The 14,627-nt window shown below is 35.6% G+C and overlaps 1 protein-coding gene across 2 annotated transcripts in view; it reads left to right on the top strand.

Moving 5' to 3' along the window:
- Nucleotides 1–14,627, top strand: part of ANGPT1 (angiopoietin 1) — a 243,009-nt gene that overhangs the window by 173,299 nt on the left and 55,083 nt on the right. For both annotated transcript variants that reach the window (XM_024572233.3, XM_024572232.3), the window contains exon 5: nt 10,401–10,522. In XM_024572233.3, coding sequence (XP_024428001.1) covers nt 10,401–10,522 — 122 coding nt within the window. The remainder of the gene's footprint in view (nt 1–10,400; nt 10,523–14,627) is intronic.

Genomic DNA, 14,627 nt, shown 5'->3' on the forward strand with positions numbered 1-14,627 from the left:
ACTTTGCACCCTATTATGAAGTTCAAATTTCGCATCATGAGGAGCTTCTCATGAAGTTCATTTTACAAACTTCTTTCCCATCATCTGAAAGACATACTGCGGACTGACACTACAGTTTTTTAAGTGATCTAAGTTATTTAGTTTAGTGTCTTTCCCACAGGCTGATTGCAGTGGTATGGAACGTTTGATCATTATTTTCGGTGCTCCGGCCTTCTGAAAAGGGGAAATGAGGCATTTGCTTCCTTCCCAGTGCTGAGGAGACATTTGGCTCTGTTCTCAGAATAATTCTACCATCTGAAAGGAATTTACCTCCTGTGCAGTGTCTATTGAGTTTGTGAAGTAAATCATTCAGTCAATGGATAAGATAGTTTGAACTCCTCCTGCAAGTCCCTTGAGTTAAGATTGACTCTAAAAACATCACAAGCGATAGGAAGAAATTAAAAGTTTTTGAATGTCACTCATATAAACATTGATAAAAATAGAAAATATCATTTTCATTGACTGAGTAAAATATTTGGTTTTTCGTTGACTGTGTAATGTACAATTTAACATTAGGTAGAAAGAGAAAGAAAACTACAGGAAGTCATCTGCTGAACACAGCAGTAAGCACTTGTTCCCTTTTAATGAGGGAAATGCTTTATCTTGACAGAAAATTGTATGTCAAACATTTACAATTTCCTTAAAATGAACCATACTTTCTAGCACTTCCTTTCATAAAATCCAATGGCTTAAAGAGAAAGTGACTGTTTATTTTTGGAAATGGTATATTTCTCCTTTTTGACGGAGCACATTATCTGACTTTCGAAAAGTTGTACTTTCTGTAGAAAAAATTGTGCGAATAGTGAATAGCCAAACTAATGATAACAAAATAAAAAATAATACAGTCCTTGACCTCTCCCATGAACTATTTCTAAACCACATCTTTTGGGGGAGATTTGAAATTTTGTGGTTAATTCTCTTTTGGAATTAGAGTTTCAACTTCAGAAACGAGACTATCTGAAAAAGGACATCTCCTGGTTCCAGCTGGGCCTGGAAGTTACCAGGGTGAAAGGTCACACAAAAGAGTGTTGCCTTGATGTTCCAACATTACTGTGAGTAAACTCCAGTCCTTCTTCTCTGATGCTTCCACTGCCCGGTTGTCTAAAGCAAAGAAGCACAAAATATTTTGAATAGAATTTCAACTAAGTCATTTCCTGGACTCATCCACACTCAAGTCAAACTCAACAGATATTCTCTAAGTCCGGGGACGTAATGGGACATTGGACATTAGTTACAGATAAGCTATGGCACTTTACACTGAGTCAAATGACATGCATAATTACTCAGAGAGAATGTAAGGGAAAAAAAACATTTTATTAACATTATTCAGTACATATACATCACATCCACCATAGAGTGTCTCCCTCATGAAATTTCTTGTGCTTTAAGAAGGAGAAAAAAGAAATAAAACCTGAGAAATGTTGCAACTGTATTATTAGGCTTAAATACGTATAAACAAAATATCGATTTTTAGCATAAAATTTTTCTCAATTGCAAAGAACCTTTAAAACTTGATTAAAAACATTTTTAGCTGTCTATGGAAACTCATCATTGCTTTTCAACTAAAGATACCAGTATCATAACTAATTCTAAGTACCCTGGAATCTCTCCCTGCTCCTGGCTCGGCATTCACATTCTGAGTGGGTCCACCTTCAGTAACAAATCACGTTCGTGTGGGACCCACCAAGAATAACCTACCTTTTCAATGTACTGATGATGAAGTTAAATAATTAAATGTAAAACCAATTAAGTCAAATCTCTTCTAATTTTATTGTGTCTATTCATGAACTCATAATTATTTTTAGGTGTGAGTATTTTGTTACCACAACCAGGGTGAGTTCCTTTAGAACAGTGAATTTGAACCTTTAATTTTAAGTGGAGATTTGGCTCTAATAGAAGGCTTTGCCAGTTGTTTTGGCCTCATGTACACTTACAAATGCACAACTAAACCAAATATGAACCATAATTAATCCAGCCCATGTCCCTAAAACTAGGACTTGGTTTGAGCCCGTCTCCTCACCAGTGTCTTGGAACAGCCATGGCATTTGTCATCGGAAGGGCAGAGCATGATGGTCTAGAAGGAACAGGAATCAAGACATGTGTGTTCTAGTCCTACCACTGCTGCCAGATTGCTCAACAGGAAAGTACCACACACCTTGGGAATTTGCCTGGTGGCCTGGCCTGCACGTTTTATAACTTTCGTTAGTCACTCCACATCTTCTCTTGGTTTTGTATCACTCATAAGGACTGGGGAAGCCCTAAGTTCCGAGCAGAACCCCATGTAGAACCCCAGCTGGTAGCTAAGAACTGCCCTTCAAGTATATTTCACCCCAAGAATAAGACACAAAGTTCCATACCTATGGTGACAGTCAGCCTTTATTTATTTAAAACTTCAAAGTGACGTTTTTTGTGCATGTGTCAGTTTTCAAAAGCACTTGGCAGCTACTTTCTACGTTTACATCACTGCCCAAGGACTTTCATTCCATTTTTAACGGCCCTTGCTGAAATCAGTTTGTCTCATAATAAGGCACAAAAGATGTCCTTTAAGCTTTCCCACATGCAGAGGAAATCTTTTGTCCAAAATCCATCTGTTCCAGTCATGCCCGAAAACATTACATGAGAAATTAACACACATGAAACTCCTGAAATATCTTTGTTAATGAAATGGCCTTCTGGTTGCGTGGCAGTGGTCACCTAGCATTCGTACCTGACCGTCAGGGTGCCCGAAAGAAACACACAGCAATAAATTTTGTGAAAAATGAGTGATCGCTTGATAAACAAAGGTTGTACGCAAGCCCGTTTTCAACTGTCAGTCGGTTTTTTTCTATCTAGTTGCTTTCAGTGTGACACACATTGACCAGCTGAGTCATTTCACATTAGAGGAGCATGAGAAAATATGTTTGAATGCACTGATCAATCTAAAGTGGAAATATAAAGAATTACTTGATCCTTCATTATTCTGCAATAAAATAGGTGCCATTAAATTAGCCAGCCACCTGTGTGTGCCATAGGGTGCTTTGCATGTCCGCATAAATTTGACAGTTTGTGTACCTTACACATACATCTCAATATTATTCTCTCTCTTTCTCTCTCTCTGTATATATATATATATATATATATATATATATATATATATATGTGTGTATATATATATATAATTATACATAATGGGTAATATATTGTTCAGAAAATTATAATGTATCTCTTTAAGTAGTAAAATTTTAAAAAATGTTGTGATGATAAATTTTCTGCATTGTTTTTATCCTTTCTTCTCTTTTTCCTTGAAGAGATGGAATAAAATTAAAGCTTTGAACAAGTTTTTAAATATATTATCATCAGCATGAACTGATAAACATCACAATACCATGATGCCTTTGGAAAAGGATATAATTTATCTCTTATTGCCCAAGCTGTTATTTCTTATTTTTGCTTGATTTAAATATTTTACTGTCTTTTTTTTCATGCACACAAAAAAGCTTTTAATATCAATTTTTTGTTGTTTTCATGCCTGGTTCTAGCAGATGACACACTCACAAATGTACACACATGCCTACTCTCACCTCCCCCGACTCCCCTCAGCTCCCCCAACTCCCCTCAACTCCCCCCAACTCCCCTCACCCCCAACCCTTCTTCTTAATAGTCCAGATGCTGGGAAATCAAATAATTAGTCTTGTGAAAATAATATCTTAAAATAATGGGGTAAATCCTGCTTAGCAAAACTTTCAAGGTATGGACATTGTGAAATTTGGTATGGCTTCCTAAGGACCTTTTATTTTCTAATCCTGTGAGCTTTTGGAGTTCTGTTTTACACTTCGGCTGAGAGTTCCCCTGTCTGAGACAGTTCTGCCACAAGTGGCTCTCTTCCATTTCAACATTTTTCTTCTTCTTTGTCATTTTCACCTCCTGTCACTCCTCCCATACTTCCTGCTTCCATGTCAAGAGCCTGTACCCTTTCAGAATTGAGACCTGTCCTGGTTCACTCGAGATCCAGGGTGTGACATTGTTAGCTGAGATAAGTATTGCTGGGGACTCTGACAGGTGACTCACAGGAGTTCTATTTGGATTTGACTTCACTCCAGAAGTAAGAAGTAGTTAGGATTCTGGGCTTCGTAGTTAAAGAGTTCCACTACTTACAAGTTTTTGTGAGGTTAGACAGCGTCTCTGAGCCTCAGTTTCCTTATATATAAAATAACAAATTGACAACCCTACCTCACATTTATGAGGATTAAGTGAAATGCAGCATGTGAAACGTACCTGGCACATGAAATCAGAGTTGAACTCACACGGTATTCAATTAACGCTGGTTGATTTTATTATGCTCATAATTATTATAGTTCCACCAAGAAGATAATGGATAGTTAAGATTTTATAGATTATCTATAAATAATAACACATAAGGAATTTAAATGAGAGTAAAACAGTCCTAGTAAAAAATATTTAAAATAGTAATGCAACAAGGAAATGATGTTCAAATGTTCCCTTACATCAGATTTGGGGAGACTGTGGGAAAAGGTACAGTAGATTTTTAAAAGGGAAGATTTTAGTTACTTAACCAAAGACTTAAGATTTAAAGTATTTACAAATAGAATATATCGTTTGGTATACTGTGTCATAGCAATGCATATATATATATATATATATATATATATACACATATGATTTCACTTATATGTGGAATCTAATGAACAAAATAACTAACAAAGTAGAAACAGACACAGAGATACAGAGAACAGACTGAGCTGTCAAAAGGGAGAGGGTTGGGAGGCTGGGTGAAAGAGGTGAAGGAATTAAGCAAAAAAAAAAACCCCCAAAACTCCAACTTATAGATAGACACCAGTATGGTGATCGCCAAGGGAAAGGGAGGTGGAGGGAGCTAAAGGGGGATAAATGGTGATGGAAGGAGACTTACTTGGGGTGGTGAACACACAATACAGTGTACAGATAATGTGTTACAGAATCACACACTTGAAACCGATATAATTTTATTAACCAATGTCACCACAATAAATTCAATTAATTAAGTAGATTAAGCCATATTCCATTGCCATTTTTGTCAGTTAAAATCAATCATGCTGAGATATCAACATATAGATATTTAGGTTTATATGCATATATTTTATATGAGATGAAATATCAACTTTGAAATTTTCAGTTTAGTATAAAGGTTTTATGTATTTGTGTAGCTATACATATGTGATATATATTTATGAAATCACTGGTAAGTCTCTCACCCTCATACCTACCCACAAAATATTAAAATATTAAATATTGCCTACAAGCCTTCTTTAAATCTTACCACACACTTTAAATACAAGGTATTACCTTCTTCCACTTCTAAAAGTCCTTTCAAATAAATTAGAATCCTAGGTAGTGTCTTCAAATGAGCTTCCCACAAAATATCCACACACCTGTCTCAAGCGTACAGACTCCAATCAATTGTTAGTTTGTTCTCACCTTGTCAGACATGCCGTTTTATTACCCATGTGCTCAGTTAACTTCAGTGACCTGTCATGTTGAAAATCACAGATGGAGGGGAAATTCCTAGTCCTATGATCTCCTTGATGACAATGGCCTAAAAGTACCACAAGAATGGCCCTGAAACCAATAATTCAATCCATGTTCACTCTGACATTTCTTAAATACTGGAGAGATATGGACTAGCCACGTCTAAGATTTAAAAAGGATGTTTAAAGAATTGATTTCTTCATAGCATCTTATTAGGATATGAGTAGGATTCAAGGGCTTTGGCTTTTTTGCGTTGTCTCTGGGAGCAAGGCTAATTGCCAGCTGTGTTTCCTACTAGGTCTGCTGAGATTCATAATGACCAATTCTGCATTCCAGGAAGTTCTCTCTTGAGGGTTCATCTGAACTGAAGTGACCCTCTTCCTCAACTTTCATGGCTCTTCCCTGAAGTCAGCCTAGTGGCAGATATGCCATCTGGATTGAAGCTGTTTGGGAAAATAAAAGGAAGAGCCTGATAAAATCAATAGCTGCTGGAGTCAGGGTCTCAGGTTGCTTATTGACTGAATGTTAGCCGGTGAAAGACGGACATGCACCTGCTGGTGTCCCTATTCTTTCCCTTTGGATCACGAATATTTTGTCGTGCAGATAAGACCGAGTGAAAAGAATGATTTTGTTTGCTGATAGAGGTATAGGGAAAGTCTTTGAACTGGCATACCTGGCTCTTAAAATATAGTTTAGATAAGCTACTTTTACATTTTTTATTCATTCAGGTGTTACGTCTTCTGAACTGTTCTTTACTGCCTGATTCAGAGGTCAAAGTTAGGAGAAAAGAAAATGGCAGCTAGGAAGGGGCTGATAGTAATGATGCGGTCTAGACTCCCACTGAGAGCAAAGACAAACTCACTCAGAATTAAAGATTGAGAGAGGAAAACAAACATAAGAGCATGAGACAGGGAGAGACCAGTTCTAATCCTACATGTAACCACGCAATTGTACAATTGTAATTATTTTTTAACCATGCTTTTAAACCAGTTTATTGTTACAAAAAGTTGAAACCACTCTGACAGATAGAAGAACACCTCTCTCAGGTCTCCAGATCACCCTCCCCAGGTCCGTCCAGTCCATGCTTCTTTCATCCTCTCCCACTAGCTTTTGCATGTCTGCCTTTTGTCATTTACCATACATTCTTCTACACAGCATCTTTACTGACCTAAAAATGAAAGGCCAAAGTGAGAAGCAACGAGCATTTATTTTGAAATCAGAAAGGAACAGCTATTTGGAAAGAGCTGATTGAGGCGCGAACCTAACAGGGTTCTGACTAGGGGACAAAGGCAGAGAGTATCTGTGAGAAAGGGAGAGGGGACGATTACACTAGACGGAGGCGTTTCTGCTGGGGCACATAAGCGACACAGTGACTCTAGTTCCAAACAATGTTTCTGATTTTCAGTCTGGGAGCCATCGGTCCAGCAGTCATAGTACCTGATTTCTTGTTACCTTTACAAGCAGTTGTTTGGGACTAGTTCAAAGGTTATTTTGCCCTGTTCTGACATTCCAAAAGTTTGAGAAGTATGACATGCAGTTCCTCTGGGTTGGCAGCTCCGGCTCCATTTAAAATGGCTCCACTTATGTTATTTTTTTTTTCATCTTCCATTTTATTGAATCTCAATATTTCTTAAAAAAAGTTATCCTGATTTTTGATGCATGGAATCTTCAGTGAATTCACCTTTGTTCTTGTCATTATATATTTTAAAATGTCTATTATGTGTGCAGTTTTACAATATGTAGTCATTACACTGAACTTCAGAATTCTCTATACTTAACAAAGAGAAGAATGAGTCTTGCAAATTTAAATTATGAGATTAAAACCTCAATAATCAACATATTGGTATATACATTATATATCATTTCATCCAAAATAATCCTTAAATCTTAACTATTCCGATAAAGCTTATAATATAAAAAGATTAGATTACCTGGGTTTTGTTTTCTTAAGACTTAAACTGCGATGGTGTGGCCTGATGCAGTCAATGAATAAAATAAGCCAATTAGCCAGCTGTGACGAGGAGAGGCCAGTTCTAATCCCACATGTAACCAGTCCATTGTACAATTGTAGGTGCCCTACATTTAGTCAGCTACAGTGTTTGCACTTGAGGATAGACGACAACGGCATCCAGCACCCCACGGACTAGACTTGCTGGCTTTCCATAGCTTGCTAGTGTCCTTCCATGAGAGAAAATGATAATAATACATAATTAATAATATTATTATATTGCCATAGCAAAACAATAATAATGATCATTTCTTGAGTACTTACTGTAATTCCATCACTCAGCTCTGTTGCATAGTTCGCACACTTGCCTCAGAGGTATATATAAGTGCCCCACTGAATAGATTAAAAAAGAGAAAGAAAAATGCAAATTAATTTACCTTATAGAAGGAGCCTTCTTCAATCTTCAGTATATTATACAAATATCAAAGTAAGCAGTGAAGGAAGCTCTTAAATTTATTTTAAATGCTTTAATACTCTAAAATGTAGCCCAGATCAAACTTTCCAGCATAATGTTTACTAATTAATAACTAAATAAGAACAAGCAATCTAATTTGTCTTAGAAAGAAAGACTATTTCTTCTGGGAAAAAAATGCAACTGGATCAATTTTTTAAAAATACCAAACTATATTTCAAGAAAATGAAATGTCTATATTAGATGTTGCCATAACAATGAATCTGTAGGACAACCATAGAGCTAGTTGTACCATGAACAGCAGAATCTTCAAACCATTTGTCCAATTATAAGACTTACATTCATGATTTGGACATCATCATTATACAAGTAGTTTGCAGAAAAACAGGATAATAACTTTTATTTTTCTCTGTTATTTCAAATGTGTGTGAAATAGCTTCCCTCTTCCCACACAACAGCCTCTTTGCCCACATCTTCCTGAAGAGGAAAAAGAAGGGGAGAGGAGGTGGCTGAGATGTGGGAAAGGAATGTATTCTCCTTGTATAACTAAGGGAGGGCAGGAAGTGGTATATGCAAGGAGAAGCATTTTCTCCTTAGATAAATGACTTTATCTTTCACCCCCAAAATAAAAATGGATTTGCCATTGAATTTCTTTTGACCACATCTTCTGTGTTGTTTATCCTCTTAAGAGATCATAAATTTTAGTTGGTATTTCTTCATACCCCTTTTGCTTAGGTTATCTTCCACTTTTCAACAGAAGAGAAAGCATTTGGAACTTCAAACTTTTTTTTTAGAAAATAACAATCAATTAACTTAAAATAAGCAAGCACAAATAACCTGCATTGATGTTTTTGAAAATAATACCTTTATATAACTTGTTGACATGCCCAATGACATTTCAAATGGCTTTTGAGTAAGCATTTATCTATTCATCTTTAAATTACTATTTGCATACATTCTGTGCAATACTTCTTTACTAGCATAACCTATAAATCCTCTGTTTACTTTTTCTGTGTTGATTTGCAATTGTAATGATGGTGTTTAAGTATAATCAGTACAAGTAGGTGAACCATTAGTGCAGACATGAGCTATAAAAAACCCATGATATTATTAAATAATTCTAAATTTTTGTTATGAAAACATATCTGACCTGGTGTCTCATTTTCTTGAAAGATAATTAAGTATTTTTGAAAATTTAAAATATTTATATTGAGATAGTCCTTCTTTCTGCCAAGACTGGACTATTTATTTTTAATTACCTATAAATTAGTAACATCATGAATCTTAAGTTTAAATCAGACTAGTATTTTAAATTGATAGAGAACTTAAAATCAATTTAAAAGCATTGATTTATATTTTTATATTTTTATTATAAGAGACCATTGTAACTTAAAGTGATTGAAAACAGATATTTAGTAAATAACACAAGACTTTAAGGGCAAATGATAAAATGTTAATATTCTAGAAAAAGCTTAATAAAACCATTACTAAAATAATATATATTTATTAAAAAATCCTACATCATAAATATTTTATAAATATACCTCCCACATCTTTAGCTGAGGACTACTAAATGAATCATTTATGTATTTTGATCTCATTAATAAGAACTTAATAATGGATGAAGTTAAGCAAATAAAGTTCTTAGTAAAGACTATCACTAATTAAATTTATTTTCTACTTGACTTTCAGTTTTTTCTGAGCTCTTCCCTTATATAACTTAGTTTCAAACCTTATTTACTTTTATTTTTATATTTGTATATCATCGACCTAATAGTTTAATGACAAGGCATTGCATTAAAAAAAAAAAACGTTCCGTTTCCTTGTCTTTCTAGAAAGTTAAATTGGGTCAGCAATTCTTTTCTACTTTCTAAATTTAATTATTTTGAGGGGTTTTTTTAATTAAACATTTCTAGGACTTCTTCAATCTAAAGCCATGGGAAAACAGTGCTACCTGCCTTTAGTGTTTTAAATCTCCATACGGTATTTTTATGTTTGAATTTCTTATCTTAGTCTCTTCTTCTTGCAAAAATGCTTCAAACATTTTTGTTTTAAACTTTCCTATGAAATGTAAGTAAGGATTTTTTAGAAATTTTGTAGGAATATCCACATAATTGTTACTGATTGGAGGTATTACATAATCATGTCAGTTGAGTTGATATTCTGGAAAACCTTTAGAGAAAAACAAAATATAAGAAATTAGGCAGAACATAAAAAGTATTCAGTTGAAAATTGCTCCGCAGATTTTTTTCTTCAGCTTTGTAATTTTGTGAGTCACCTCAAAATCTAGTATTGTCTTTATGGTAGATCTTTCAGTAAAAGCAATCTTGATGTTTGTTTGGAGAAAATGAAGACTGGCTTAGTTATATTTGAAGTCCATTTGGGTGCTAACAGTACTGGTATTTTTATTCACATATTGCAATTTTTTTTTTGCAGTTTTACTAAAGGGAGGAAAAAAAGAAGAACCATTTAGAGACTGTGCAGATGTATATCAAGCTGGTTTTAATAAAAGTGGAATCTACACTATTTATATTAATAATATGCCAGAACCCAAAAAGGTAAAACCAGAAGTGTTTGTTTATGAGATGTAAAGCAGATCCTTGTTGAATTGCTGAATAATCAGATTGATTTGTGAGCTTGTTAAACTGAAAATATATATGCCTGAGCTCTTTTCTCTCAAAAGATGCTCTGTTCCCCAGGTCATAAAAGATGAAAACCTATTGTACAGACCTCCCCCAACTCCCGCACCTACCATCCCTCTTTCACACACAGTTTTTTATTTATTCTTTCTCATTCTTGGGATGTCCCATTGCTTATAAATGCTTGCCTTGTTCAGATTACAAGTTGAAGTCATGTGTACCTCAAGTGCATGGGGAAGAGTCCCAAGGACCCAGATGGCACATATCACCTACAGTCCAGATGCTGTGCAGAGGCAGCTAGGGACATATTTCCAGAATCACTGCTTCTATTAGGGTGAGAGAAAGACATTCTATGTTAACTCATAATCTTGAAAGTATTCACTTTTCATATTTACCTAAAAGAGTGTGTTGGAGGATAGGGTTCACCAGTATTTTGAACAGGATCCAAAATAAACTTCGAAGTAAGAGAACACTATCTTCCTGCTGTCACATTTCTTTTATATACTCTTTCTCCCTATTTATTCATTAAATCATCAGTCCATTCCTTCATTTAATGCATCTTAAGGGTATGTCATTCATTTGTCAGTCCCTGACTAGAGACACAGTAGAGAACAAACAGTTCCCAGTGTGTGGTGAAAACAGGCAATTACACAGATAATTACACTGGAGGAGTGTAGTGATAGAGTCACTATGTTTGAAGCAGTTTTTAGAGAGCCTCGAGGAGTCTTGGTCTTTAACATAAAGTGTTAGCTAGATGCCCGAGAGCCCAGGAAGACTGTCTGCCCTTGCCATGCTTCACAAGGGATGAAACGACTTCTCTCTTTGCCCCCTAAACTACCTGCCACATCCCTGTTTCCTCTGGTGCTGTGCAGATGGTCCTGGAAGGCCCTCCCTGGGCCCGTAAACAAATTTGCATGACTTTCTCATACCAGGACTGGTATTAGAAACCTACAAGGCCAAGGATTGTAACGTTTTATTTTTTGTTTTCCTTTTTTAAATGAGGTACAGTTGGTTTATAACGCTGTGTTGTAACAGTATAACATAGTAATTTGATAATTGTGTATAGTACAGTTATCACCTCAGTGTCTACTTACCATCCATCATCATGCGGTTGACCCTCCACCCATTTTGCCCATCCTGCAACTCCCTTTCCCTCTCAGTTAACCAATCTGATCTCTGCATCTATGAGTTTTATTCATCTGTTTTTTTTAGATTCCATGAATAAGTGAAATCATAAGATGCGTTTCTCTGTGTGACATTTCAATTAGCATAATACCCTCAAGATCCATCCATATTGTTGCAAATGGCAAGATCTCCTTTTTATGGCCAAGTAGTATTCCATTGTAGGTACCTTTTTATCTTTGATTTCTTGGGACCCAACATAGTTTCTGGCACATCATAGGTCCTCAAAGAATATGTGCTGAAATGAATGAATGAATGAATGAATGGTCCGCTGATGATAATATTAACATTTCTACGTAGTGTGTTGTAAGTAAGCCTAACTTAGTCTTCCTGTTTGTACGGTTCCTTTGATCAGAGAAGGAAATGAATCTTGGAGACCAGTTTGTCAGATGTCACATAGTTGTCAAGAGGGAGAGCCTCTACCAGCATCCCCTCTCTCCTGATTTTAATAAGGATTAGTGGTTTAAGTTAGCTCAATGACTTTTTTTTAATTTGCTAGGACAAAATTTACCCTAAAAAGAGGCCTTGCATGAAATTCTGTAACAGGAGGGTAGGAGGGATAAAGCACCAGGGTGGGGAGAAGGCAGGCACAGGTCTGAACATTGCTATCTGGGCCACCTACCACAGAAGTTTGGTTTCACCTGTTTTTCATTTTGGGCTTCAGTGAAAGATTTCACTGAATCAAATGCTCCATGGCTTAAAAAAAAAAAAAGAAAAAGAAAAAGAAAGGCTGTGAAGTTACAATGGCAAGTATAGGAGTAAAGGGGAAAGGCTAACTTATAGAAGGAGCCTTTTAAATCCTTTGGATCATGTGACATGAAGCTTTCCTACTCTGTCTGCCGATATCTTAAAACCATACTTAAGCTTCAACTCACACACACACAGAGGCACATACAGAGGCGTGTAAACACTGCACACTCTGCTGCGCCACACACAGAGCACGTGAGGTGCTCAGAAACTGTCCTGGGGGCTAGTAGTGGGGCTAACACACCCTCTGTAACTTACCCACATCACCTGAGAAGAGCCCCTCAACTATTGTCAGCTCCCTGTAAAATAACTTGATTATAAAAGTAAAGTCAAAAATATTAAGTGACCCTCCTTTTAGACCCTTAATAATTCTGTGATATACATGAATATAAAAATAAAATAATTTTTAAAGTTTTTAGATTAACATTCACACTTTCAGAATTTTTGTTTTACTCCATCACTAGTTACTACCATGTGGCCTTGGTATAGACATTATTCAAATATAGTTTTGATCATTCCATTAACTTTAATTCATGTATAACCACAACTCTATTCTGGTCCAAAATGCTTTGAGATACAAAAGATGCATAGGCTATTTGCAGAGCCACGCTCCTTTTAGGGTGGAAGAAATATAGCCCATCTTAACTCATTATCCTGAGTAGTTCATAAACTTGAATAACAACTCACAAATTTGAGCGAATATTTATATAAAGGAGTAGATTGTAGGATTCAATTCACTAGTTCAGTGGCAGACTCTTATGTTGGTTTCACCAGGATAGCATGATTTAAATGTACATCTCTGATGAATTTTGCATGCTATGGAGCTTCAGGGTTCCTGAATAAACAAAATCTGAAATATTAAATCCACAAATGGCAAATATCTGCTGGTTTAAACTTCTGAGATTTGGGCCTAGGAAAGCACAGTAGCCTGAGCAGGTTAGCACTGGGATTATTATAGGCCTGTAACAGACAAATTTCATCATTGTAGAAATGGTTCCATGGCCTTTACTCATCATCTGGTGAGGGCTGTATTAGATTCAGTTTTACTGGAAATAATAGCATAACATGGTGAGAGAGGGAGATAACTGAGGAGAAAGGAGAAAGACTTTGAATTTCTTCCTGACTGAAGTGAGCATTCTTTTATTTTGTTTGTTCCCCTTTATGATCATGAATCCTCTTTCAAGTAGTGATATTGTTCTCTTGTGCACATGAGTACTTCAGAGTGCTATATCTGCACTTTTTTGTAGGTAGCAAATTTTGTTTTAAATCCATTATTATAGCCCAGGCTGGGTAACTCAGTTGTTTAGAGCATCATCCCGATAGACCAAGGTTGTGGGGTCAATCCCTGGTCAGGGCACATACAAGAATCAACCAGTGAATGCATAAATAAGTAGAACACCAAATCAATCTCAATCTCCCTCTCTCTTTCTCTTCCCCTCCCTCCCTCTTCCTCTTTCTTCCTCCCTCTCTCTTTCTCTAAATTCAATAAATAAAAAAATTTAAAAATCCATTCCTATATTCCCATAGCTTGGAACTAGAACAAATATTGTGTGAATTTCCCCAATGTAATTTAGGAGTTGATTAATATTACCATAGTTAAAACTGTATTAATCATTTACAGTTTGCCAGATCCTATTCTAAGTTATATTTATGTCAGTTATTCACTATTCAATAACTCATTAAATATGTGCTCCCATTCTCTCTATTTTAGAAAAATAATGCCCAAATCACATAGTGAATATTGAGTACAGGCTTTGTAACAAAGGAATCAACTCCAGATTGTGTCATCTTAACAGGGGTGAAGTATGATAATTACTTATATTAGTGATAACTGGAGTTGCACTGTCCATAACTTTTTTAATATAAACTTATTAAAATTTTTATTAATGAGTGACTCAGGAAAGAGTTTATTATCAGAAAATTATGTAAAGTTCCTTTATTCTTTTATTATAAGCTACCTCCCTCCCTTTTACCCTATATGGCATTTCATTCTTCTATTTTGATATAAATCATTGGTATTCTCTCAATCCTATAAAAAGTGCTTAGAAAATTTATCTTCAGAACTTTCACCTTTCCAAGTGTTTAGATTACGCTT

The sequence above is a fragment of the Desmodus rotundus genome, chromosome 8, assembly GCF_022682495.2.
Source record: "Desmodus rotundus isolate HL8 chromosome 8, HLdesRot8A.1, whole genome shotgun sequence".
Taxonomy (NCBI): Eukaryota; Metazoa; Chordata; class Mammalia; order Chiroptera; family Phyllostomidae; genus Desmodus; species Desmodus rotundus.